Genomic DNA, 12,368 nt, shown 5'->3' with positions numbered 1-12,368 from the left:
ATATATTCACAAACAAATGTATACATGTAATGCCATGTAGACACTGGGTATATCCTCTAATAAGAATATTTTTATTATGGCCTGGAAGGCCTTTCATTTCTTACGCTCATGCTCATGCCAGAGAAGGATTCCTACAACTGTGTAAAAGTGGGCAAGGCTCAAATGGGTGGCTGGCAGAGTCAAGTTCTAACGCTCTCTGAACAATCCTTAGAGAAAAACCCAGAGACGTGGAAAAATATATTTTGAGCACTACTTATGAGGCACGATTATATATATTTTATAGTCCCGTTGTTATTGAAAACTGTTCTTGAAATCCAGAAAGTCTGACAGTCTGTTTAATGCAGAAAACCTATTAAAAAGCAATGTGAAATACATTTCAGGTGAAATCACTTTTACCAAAGTGCAGATCATTTCATTTTTTCTAAAGGATATGATTAGAAAGGAAAATGAATTGGTATTTTTTCCCTTTTTACAATATAGCACAAATATATACTTCTTTATTCTAACACCACCAGTATGTGTATAGTTTTGAAAAAGTCCATGTCAGAAAAGACAGTGATTTTTTCCTTTTTTTTCTCATGAACCTCTGTGGTGTATCCTCAGAATTTTTAAAATGGGTTCTCAAGTGAAAACAGAAGCATGATAACAAAGAAGAAGGTGTTATTTATCTTGGTCTTATCTGAACACGTCACAGAATTAAGACAGTGATGAATTACACATTACTGTATGAAATTTTATTATCAGAGGCAAAATTCAAATTTGTTCTGCTTAAAATACAGACGACAAATTTTCTCATTTAGAAAAATCCATTTTGTTAGTGCTTGGTTAGAATGGAATAAAAATTACATGTTGAATACATACTGATTCGATTTTTACTGAATTATTTTAAAGGCATACCATAGAAAACATGTATCTGGTAACTGAATACAATGTTTTTATTTGGTAAATGCTTTAGTAATTTGTATTACTAAAAGAACAGTTCCTTTTTTATTCCTAAATTCTAAAATATTGGAAAGGAAAACAAGTGCTTCCATTTGGCATATGTAAATAAGTCTACTCCATTTGGGGAATGGCTTTAGGAAAGTAAATTTTGTTATTGAGGAAATTCAAGTTCATTAGTAATAGTCCATATAATCTTTTAAAAAGAAAATCTGATGAATTCACTAGTGTCCAAAAAACTATTTATGAAAGCCCAAAGGTAAAATTTTGCTTCTTTCTTCAAATAACAATGCATCAGCTCTAACTTGATTTAGTTTTGTAGTCCTAATCTGTTTTCAAAGATTATCAAACGTAAATGGACTAAAATATAGCAAGGAAAAATGGCAAAAGTATTCATTTATGGCAATAAGAAGCACTTAAAAAGATAATGTGAGATTGCTATTACACAATATTTAAAAAGGCAGAACACAACATTTGAGGAGAAATTCATTTGAAAAATGTTTCATATTTGAAAAATGACAGATTAATAAACCTAGTTTAAATGAAATTGAATGACAAAAAATAATGAATGTTCTCACCCAGTAGGTCATAAACTATGCGAAGGTGGGAACAGATTTGTTACAAGAGCAAGCACAATCCTGTGAACCTAGTAGGAGTTAAGAGGTTGGCCACAGAATGATTAATTTAGAAAATAAACACACTGCACATTCAAGACAGGTGTTCTTAACTCCACTGTAATATTTGTTACAAAATGTTTCCCTCTTTCATTTACTTACCTGATGTGAACAATAAAAATGTGTGAGATTAGAACTGAATTGACCTGTACAGACTCAGGTCAAACCAGTTATCTTGGGCTGTATCTACACACAGCAGGCCCATTGAAAATGTAACTTCAAACAAATTAAGCAGCTGTGGTCCACCAACAGTTCCAAGCAGAAAGAAAGAAGTAATTCTGAATCTCATTGCGAAGTAAAAGGAAAGTTCTGGTTAAACTAATAGGTCTCCTCCTCATGCAGAGGCAGAGGTTTAACCTTATTTTTGCGGTCCACTGGTGAAGAACTTTGCAATCCATCCTCTCTTTTCACTTATTTTTACCTGGCTCATTGGCTGGAGTATCTGTTAATTACCTGTAAGGGCTAAAAATTCACTATACAACACATTAATAAATGTAAGACAGTTTGATGAAAACTTTTATAGGATGTATGAAGTAACTGTTAAGAAATGAGTGGTAAACCAAAATGAACACTTCTTCCAAATGAGCCAATGTCAATGAGAAAGTGAACAAAGTATTCATCTATTCAATTCTGCTGTAGAGACCCGTCTGTGCGGACAATCATTGTTTTGATGCAATTCTACACAGGCAAATTAATGGCAATTTGAGCCACATATGTTTGAGTTTGTAAGGTTTTGGCTCCCACCTAATTAGTGTTGTGCAAACTGGAAATAATAACAATTCTTAGCCTCAGTCTCATCAGTAAAATTGAACTAATGATATTTCACAGGGTTATTAAATGTTATTTATAATGTGCATGGCATTTAACAGACACTCAATAAATTTGTTTTTTCCTTACATTCAAACTCACTTAATATTACATGCTGTAAAAAATTTTAATTTGGAACAAAATGGAGGATTGATCTGTTTTTTCCTTAGTGCATTAGGACATAGACTAGTCACTTCTAAAAGATAAACATCTTCAAAGTACTGTTCTTAAAGTACTAAATATTAACAATCAAAGGCCTTAGAGACTATGTTTTCAAAATTTAGGCAAATAATAGTATTTACCATGAGTTCATTTTTTTACTCTGCAATTATTTATTGTATATGTACTATATACAAGGCACTATGTTCGTTGCTAAAAATGGATATGTAATATATATGTCAATACAAATTTAAATGATTGAACTGGTCAAAAATACCAGAAGCAAAATTTTAAAATATAAGTAAAGAAGCAAAAATGTAATAAAAATTATATACTTATGCAATATGACTAACATACAACATTCTATATATTGGACGTTCCATGTTCAAAATAATTGAAAAGATAAGCCATTCAATGTATTAGACAAATGTTACTGAAAAGTTTGTTACTTGCTTGCATGATCCTAACAGGAAAATTCAAGCTCTTTAGGGTAAGAATTCTATAGAAATTCCACCTTTTGATATGAACTATCCTGTTTCAACTAACTATACACTGGGATTTAATAGTGCAATAACTGGAAAGATGAGTCAAAATAAGAAGTCAGATTTGTAAAACAGAGCCAGTATGTGAAGAATCTTATTTAAAAAATGAAGTGCATGTAATAACACATATGTTGTTGTCAGGTGGCGTCAAGTCGGTTCCAACTCATAGCGACCCTAGGCACAACAGAACAAAACACTGCCCAGTCCTGTGCCATGCTCACAATCATTGTTATGCTTGAACCCATTGTTGCAGCCACTGTGTTAATCCATTTTCTTGAGGGTATTCCTCTTTTTTGCCAGTCCTTTACCAAACATGATGTCCAAAGTATGTGAGACGTAGTCTCACCATCCTTACTTCTAAGAGCATTCTGGAATGTGTCTTTTGACTTCTTGACGGCTGCTTCCATGGGTGTTGATAGTGGATCCACGTAAACTGAAATCGACAACTTCAATCTTTTTTCTCTGTTTATCATGATGTTGTTGCTTATTGGTCCAGTTGTGAGGGTTTTTGTTTCCTTTATGTTGAGTGTAATCTATACTGAAGGCTGTATTCTTTGATCTTCATCACATATATGTAATATATTTAAAATTATAGTATATATTTTCACCATTTATTTTTAATATTTAAAATACTTAAAATTTTCATTATCTAAACCTTCAAACAAAATTTCATAAAATAAAGTTGAAAATAAAAGCTACTAGCGTACACTTTCGTTAGACTTGTCCTGAATCTACACTACATTAAACAAAATATTTCCTAAAAAAGTTCATGTTAATTTGAAGCAATTGAACAGGCCACTCTTATATAATTAAAATTTGGAATTCTAGAATATTTTATGAGAATATTTTTTGCACTCAAGTTCACATATAATAATTTGAACAAATAAATCATTGCCTAGGATAAGTATGATTGAACCTAATTAAAAGAAAACACAATTAACTAAAAATTAACACATTGTGAATATACGAATTCTATTTTAAAACAGTTTTTTCATCAGTAGGTTAAAAATTCTTCCTGAAACTTTACTGATATTACTAAGGTTGATCAAACAGCTTTTTGTCTCAATGATAAATTCTAATCCAATTTATATTCCAATTATTTCAAACTATTTGATTTTATTATACTTTGAAAATGTTACATATTCCCTTAAAACACAATTAAATGCTATGAAACCAAACCATGAAAATAATACTGAAGTACCATAAAAGTTTTGAGAACTAGTGTACAAATTACATAATTTTATCTATGCCTAAAAATGACATTCTTCCTCCCTTGTAGCATGCCATTATTTTTCACGTTGTCCTCATCCTTCTGAATGGTTTGTTATTTCTTTATGTCTTTTTCATATGATGTGATGTGAATTCCTTCAGGCTTTATTCATTTTGGCCTTCCTTGCTCCTCACAAGGTGCCTTATAAAATAAAAGGTGATCAATAAATATTTTGTTTAAACTGAATTTGGCCACTATATAACTTGCAGTGTCAAATGGTAACAATTCAGCTACATTCGCTGACAAAGGAAAACTAGATGTGGAAATCTTAACTTCTCATTTTATGAGCTTTTACTGTTTATTTAATAGGTATAAGTGATTACCTTATAGAATTAGGTATTTTATGTTTTCCAACGTCTTAGAAAAAAATCCCTTAAAATATTAATAGCCAGTAGATTTTAATTAAATATATTATTGTAAACTTCTATAGCAATTCCAAGGAGCCTGGGTGGCACAAGTGGTTTGTGAACAATTACTAACCCAAAGGTTGGCAGTTCAAACCCACATAGTGGCTCTGCAGAAGAAAAGGCCTGGAGAACTGCTTCCTTAAAGATTATCACCAAGAAAACACTATGGTGCAGCATGGAGTGTCAGACTGACTAGACGGCAGCTAACGACACCAAGTAGCAATTCCTTTACTGTATCTAATCCGGTATTACAAATGCATTTTCACAACTGAGTCTGCATAGATAATAAACGTTTTGCCAACATTTTTACAGAATATTACTTTCACTGATTTCGATGGATACCATTCTATTTGTGGTCTGACCATCTGTTACTACCGATAGAGTTGATCAAATAAATTTTTGTGAGTAAAGCGAATTATTGGTATTTTAAAGTCTTGATTAAACAATGTTAAAGAAAAGATAAAAAAGAACTAAGGTAGTTCCTGGGTGGTGCAAACAGTTATACTTATGCTGACCATAGTAAACGCTGATTTAAATTTTCACCCAGTTTGACATCATGCAAATTAGAAACACAGACTTTAAAAAAATATATAATTACCGTAGATATATTTAATCAATGATGTCAATGCTGTTTCCAATGGTTGGAAAATATCCAGCTAATGCAATGGATAGAGGTATTTTCAATATATTTTTATATTTTAATTTTAGAAGGGATGTACCAAGATTCTTAGATAATTATATCTATAGCTGAAATAACAACTATCTAATATTAAATTGGAAACCCTGGTGGTGCAGTAGTTAAGAGGTCAGGCTGCTAACCAAAAGGTTGGCTGGTCGAATCCACCAGCCACTCCTTGGCGACCCTACGGGCAGTTCTACTCGTCCTATAGGGTTGCTATGAGTCGAAATCGTCTCGACGACAACAAGTTTGGTTTTTCGTTTTGGGAATATTAAATAGATCATATTGTTACTCTGAGCTTCAGTATCCTCATCAGAATATCAAGGTTAATAAAATTTGTTATGTTATTGTAAGGAGTCAAATAAAACAGCAGATGTAAACGTCCTTTGAAGATGAAATGCATTTCACAAATACATAGCATCACCTGAATAATCTTGTAAAATATTATAGTTGTTATATTTGTAAATTATTTTACCACAAAAATCTTAGATAGAATATTAATTAAAGTGAGTTTAAGCTCCAGCTAAAATCCATGTTACTGAAATTCTAGAACAGACCCTGCATTATAGATACTTGTGTATTTTAAAAATCTCAAAGACTATAAGCAAAATTTTAGGGAAAGAGTCACTTTGTAAAAATTGAAAAAAAAACATTTTATTTACAAGGTAGCTAGAGACGTTTACTACCCAGTGTGGTAACTAATTTAGTTCTTTTTAATTGAAACCAAGTTTTGCTGTTATACATTTTTTGCAACATTTTTTTAAGCCTAGATGTTTGAACAATTTCAAACAATTTGTGATTTCATGCATATGATTTGTAAAATAAGCAAAGAAGAGAAAAAAAGATAAAAACTCTATGTAGAAAATAGAATTTTATAACCACATTTTACAAAGTATTCCAAGAGATATCATTGGTCATTTTATTATTTTGAAAATATTACTTAGACAATTATACATTTCCAATTTTCAACATTGGAAAGGATAAATTATCGAAAAATACGTAAAACAAAAATGCCATATCAATGCCATTGATACCACTTTACTGCGGAGTAAGTATTATATGAGGTATTGAACATTGCACATAATTACACACTTAGGACTTTACATTGTAGCTAAACCAGTTGTTGAAAGCCACTAAAATAATCAGAGAGGAGTTAAGATTATTAACAGTGGAGAGGAAAAAAGAACTACAAAGGCCCTTCTAACTCAAAGATGGAAATGGTGATTTCAATCAAAAGAATACCATAACCACTAAAGTTTTTTTAGTAATTCATGATGTAAAATAAGACATCCACCTCTAATTTTTCATCTTCTCCATTGCATGAATCCAATGGTGATACAGTACATATTTGGAACTTACATGGCAGTATGATATTGATTATTATTTTGTTTCAGAAGTTATACGTTAAGGATTTTATAAATATGTTGTGTGGTAATTGAAATTCATCACTTTTGATAGTGAAGTAAATTTTAGATTTTATAGTAAGCGTTATCATGCCTTGTTAACACCACATGGAGCATTTAAAATCCATGTGTCTAAATTAAATGAAGTGCTGAAAAATTCAGGTCTGAGTAAAATAGGTATTAATTGCTAATGTGTATGATTCAATTTTAGGTAATACTTGTTATGTGAATTAAAGAATTGCTTCTTTTTCCTACAAATTTAATAAATATGTGGCTCCAGTTTCTAAAATGTCTAAATATTTTTTCAGTATTCAGTGATATATTGGAGTTAGAGTGTGTTTCTTTCAGTGATTTGCAAGGATATGTTTAAGAGTGGAAAATACAAGGAAATAGGAAGTTATGTACTTATGACTTACGTACAGTAGTTGTATTGGTATTTTGTAATGGCAAAATAAAAATATACTAATTTTTGAACATTTAAGGAACCTTTGGAGAGCTGGCCTACTGGGTGAGAATACCATTTCAAAAGCACTTGTGCTATTTAACACACAGTCATGAAAAGGGCTATTCAAAATTCCCAGGTAGATCATAGTTGTCAACGCCGAAAGAAAAGCTTTGCACAATAACGCAAAAAAAGACACTTTCCATTTTAACGGATGGCACAAAACTGGACTTAAAAGGTCATTAAATACTAATAGACCCACTTGAGGTATGGTTGCTTAATGGAGGATTAGAGTGACAGACACAAAGACCAGCACAGAGGAAAGTTTTTAACTCTCTGGACAATGCAACGTGAGATGAGAAAACAAGCTAGATGGAAAACAAACACTTTCTCAACACTGATAATTGTATGTTTACAGAACTGTTTTATGTGATACAAAGTTTGGCCAAAATCATGACAGACTTCATATTTAGGATGCAAGCCTGTCAGTTACTTAAGAGGATTAGAAAGGTGTTTAGTTTATACATAAATTTTGTTGGAATTCATCTTCACATAGTAGAATAGACCATTGTTCAGGAAGTAGACAAAAACTCACACCAGTTGAGAAATTAACCAGGAAATTTTCAGGAAGGATAGTGTTAAGATAAATTATTTTAAGCCTTTCAAAGTTTGCATACATTTCTAAAAAGAGATAAATTTTCTTTGATCTGAAGTGATTCTTTGCACATGTGCAGTGTACAACATACTATACACATTTGGGGGTTCCCTATGTACATATACATATGCATACACTATATGCCTTTTTAAAAGAATACTCAGCTTTAACTCAAAAGAAAATGAGTTAGCAGCACAATAATCATTGACAGACAATCCAAGTGCTAAAATCAGTGACATTAATACCTTAAAGGGCTATTGTACTTCTCACATTTCCCAGAACTGAGGATACAATTACCTTTTTAACAAGTGTTTCTTTCATTGCAACACTGATTGTCATAGATAATCTTTGTGCTTTTGCATAATGCCCATTCTAGGTGTAACATATATTCACATACAACGCTGACATTTTAAATAAGCATGCTGGAACACAGGCAGGACCATACAACCATGCACGAAATATTCTGAATATGTTTTCCCAAAATGACTGTAACATCAACATGCACCACTATCATATTTGGTCCTGCACAGCGAGGAATGTACAGCTAAAGCAACCATGGCTAGGTCCACTTGCAAAAACTTCTTTAGAGAAGAATGCCCAGTAGAAAAACAAAAAAGAATGAATGAAACAAAAATATCCCCCAAAACAAAAACAAACAAAACAAAACAACAACAACAACAAATTCCTCCCACACGTTAACACTGTGAAATTCTGGCCATTTTTCATGTAGCATATTTTCCTCATTTCACATCATGCAGGTCTTCTCAGAAATTCCCAGCTGAGTTCTTTACAGGAGACACATCTTAGTGTCTCAAAGCTTTTCCTAGCCATTGGAAAAGCTCGTCTTGGTAAAGCATTTTCCAGCGCACATTGGCTTCGACAGTTTCCACAGCTCGTGAGAAAGAAGCAGTGGCCACCCCATCATAGCTCTTCATGAAGTTCTTTAGCTGGAAATGGAATTTTTTAAATGATAAATCTGTGTGTCTTAAAATGAACTCGTGTCCAACATACGTGAACAAGAATCTGTTTGAGACAAATTGTCACATTCACTACAGAAAGGTATATGTGATATTGGGGAGCTAGCTTGGTAATGAAATGCAGTATGATAACAGATTGTGTCAATTAGGTGGGATGTAATTGCTTTTGGACCTGAAAGGAGAAGAAAAAGTGGACATCACAGTTTAAATAGCTCCAAATTCAGCTTCCTGATTTATGAATAAATATTAAAGCAGACATACTTAATTTATCTTCTCATAATCAGTTGATGGGATTGTGGCAAAGACCAATTCTAATCTGGAAGCATACCCAATGTAAGAAATAGTCTTAAACATTAAATATAAGGATTAAAGTTCACTTTTTGTTTATTGAGAGAAAATTATTCTTCCTCTTCTCCAAATAAGCAGTGTGAGGGCTTGACATTGTCCTTGATGGCAAGGAAGAAATAAGGTTACTGGGTAGTGGGCAAAAATGATGCTATGAGACTGAAGGATTAATGACATCGCAATCACTTAAGTAACTAGATTTAGAAAGAAAGGAAGAGGAAAGTGGTCTCATTTAGCTAGAAAATGGCAGCATTTAATATAAACAAAGTTATAACTGTTAAGTGTTTTGTTAAAATTTTTATTGATATAAGATTTTCTTTGGAGAGTTCACATACTCTGGGAATACTCAGGGATTTAACTTCAAGATTAAATGCTAGCAGTTTTTCTTTCTGTTCCATTTAAGAAACTGGCAACCAACCAACAATTGTGACGCTAATAGACAAATGTGAAAAATCAGCTTGTAACACAGAAACATTATGAGGCATAATTAATGTGGGGTGTGATTCATCACATGGTGGGCGCCACATGGAGGTTATGCTAGGGTATAAAGGAGGGAAATGTAGTGCATGAAGACTGGCTCAGGGGCAGGGAGCAATGGGGAGGGGATTTCAAATGCAGTTAATTATACTTTTCTGAATTAATTTAGAAATTAGTTCATGTATAGCTTAGTTTGTTTATGACACTAACTTTGCCTATATGGTACTGATGAGTTTTCTCATCTGCAAAATTTATTTTCTACTTTTCTACAAAGCCCTGTGCCCTGCAGGATTAGCAATGGATAATCATATCTCAGAGCTATATGTGTTAAAACAGTGCAGAAGCTACGTATTTACAACAAACATGTAAAATATAAAATCTACAACAAAGTATGATCTCTGCTGTCTTAAAAATGGGTTTGATATCTGACCAAATTTACACACATTAAAAAGAGAATGAGAGAAGGGATTGGGATTTATCGACCATCTCCAATATTACAGGCATTGTGTCCCATGTGTGTAGCTACAACACATACAAACCTAAAATTTCCCCAGGGAAGTCTAACGGAAACACTTAAATCATATATTTAGCTGATTAACACAACAATGAATTTTTATTTTTACTTATATATTTATTTTCAGACAATATTCAGTCTATATCCTTAAACAAATGATACATTTCGATGTATGTTCTGAATTAGTAATTTCATTTATTACAAAAATATGACATAACAGTGGCCTTATTTACGTAATGCATGTCAATTAGTAAAAAAAAATATATATATCTTCTCCTAAAATATGTTCTACATTATTACATTTTTGCTTGGGCTATCACTGAATAAGCCAGATGGTGATGAATTACCCCTTGGTAACTTTGACTTTGTGGAGCCTCCTCTTGGCCTCTTTATGAGACATCAGGCAGATCTGAACACAGGAGGTAAAACTCTAAGTCTTCCTCAAAGGCAAACTATGGGTTTGAACATGAACGTGCTATTGACACAAGAATAGGAAGTCAGATTATCCTGGAAGAGAACTCTAAATAGGTCTCTGGGAATTCATTTCTTAAATCACTATTTAAGAGCACTAAGTACTTCCCTTGTGAGCTCAGACAGCCTGGTGACTCATATACACCTTAAAAGTAGCTTATTCATCAGAACACATCTGGTCCACTTTCCATATCTGGCATAATTGATCTTATTCCCTGTATTTCTCTGCATCTCTTATGGCAAACACGCAGTTAGAGCAGCCGTCTAACTGGTCCTTCAGAATGATCTCAGTGCCTCATAGACCTCGGCCTCATTTTAGAGGGCATGGAATCAATGAAACGCATTGGGCATTCCAGTTAGCTTATTTCTTCAGCACTTTGGTAGGTTTTTTTGCTACTATTAGTTTTAAAATTGTGTTTGCTAAATATATATGTGATTTCATGCTATTACTCAAAAAAGTTTCAAGTTCAGTTGCTTCTATAAAAAGACAATTTGTAAGAGGTCAGAATTGTTCGTGCCCCCTATTCTTCTTAGCATAAAATTTCTAGGCATTTTAAAAATTACTCTATGAAAAGTACTTCAGCATTTTAAACAACTCTAATTTTAGGACACCCTAGACCGTAGCATCACATAATACAATTTACAATTTTTCCAGTAAATTGCAAAATATAATATAAATAGAATTAGCCACGTCCAGTGATCAGGTTTATATTTTCAATATTAAAATTGTAAATGTTATATCTGTGATGCACAAGAGCTATGCTCTTCTATGAAAGTATTGCTTAATAGGTTCAAGAGGTGAGAAAAGCAATGGCTGATATGCTGAAAAGGATTGCTTAATGAACATTAGGATGGAGAAAGGGTAAAGACCTTTGCTGTTCCATGAGGTTGTACTTCTATTAACTTAAAATGAAGGAAATGATGGACTGCGGCATGGATTAACATTGCTCAAATTGCTAGAGCCACGTAATTAATAGAAAATCACTAACTTCAGGTACTAAATGCAGTTTGGGGGAAGGTATCATGGAACAATATAAGTTTCTCTATCGAATGCCCCTAAAGCTGATGAATTCATAAAGATGCTGATTCCCTTTTGATATACAAACCCTTGGAAATAAGAATATAGCATATGGCACTGGACACATTGGGTTTCTGCTTTTGAGGCTCATGGGTTATTAAAGAATGGAGAATGGATTTTCCTTGGCCCCTTTCTACTTAAGGAAGGGGGGATATTGGCAATACAAATGAAGCGCCAAACCAAAACAATAAAACTGGTTCCTGGGGAGTTGATTCTGACTCACAGTGACCTTACAGGACAGAGTATAACTGCCCCACGGGGTTTCCAAGGAGCAGCTGGTGGATTCAAACTGCCAACCTTTTGGTTAGCAGCCAAGTTCTCGTGCCAACAGGGCTCCACCCAAACAACAGTGGCCCCCAATCTGATAAACTATGATTAGATGATGAAAATATGAAAAAGCCTCAAGCACCAGTTGTTAAAAAGTCAGAGCAAGTAGCTCCTAGTGAGGGGATTCATTGCTCTCTGCACTGAAAGCCTTTATTGTGAAATTAGTTATTTTGTAGATTATGGAATGAAAGCCACAATTTAG

The 12,368-nt window shown here is 33.1% G+C and overlaps 1 protein-coding gene across 1 annotated transcript in view; it reads right to left on the bottom strand.

Annotated features, from left to right (window-relative positions):
* Positions 1-7,837: 7,837 nt before the first annotated feature.
* TRHDE (thyrotropin releasing hormone degrading enzyme) overlaps positions 7,838-12,368 on the bottom strand; it is a 433,889-nt gene continuing 429,358 nt past the window's right edge. The window contains exon 19 of the mRNA XM_004386459.2: positions 7,838-8,924. Within this exon, the coding sequence (XP_004386516.2) occupies positions 8,781-8,924 (144 nt within the window). The 3' untranslated portion in view covers positions 7,838-8,780. The remainder of the gene's footprint in view (positions 8,925-12,368) is intronic.

This window comes from Trichechus manatus, unplaced genomic scaffold (assembly GCF_000243295.1).
Source record: "Trichechus manatus latirostris isolate Lorelei unplaced genomic scaffold, TriManLat1.0 scaffold00164, whole genome shotgun sequence".
NCBI classification, from domain to species: domain Eukaryota; kingdom Metazoa; phylum Chordata; class Mammalia; order Sirenia; family Trichechidae; genus Trichechus; species Trichechus manatus.
This window is presented reverse-complemented; position numbering and strand designations above follow the sequence as displayed.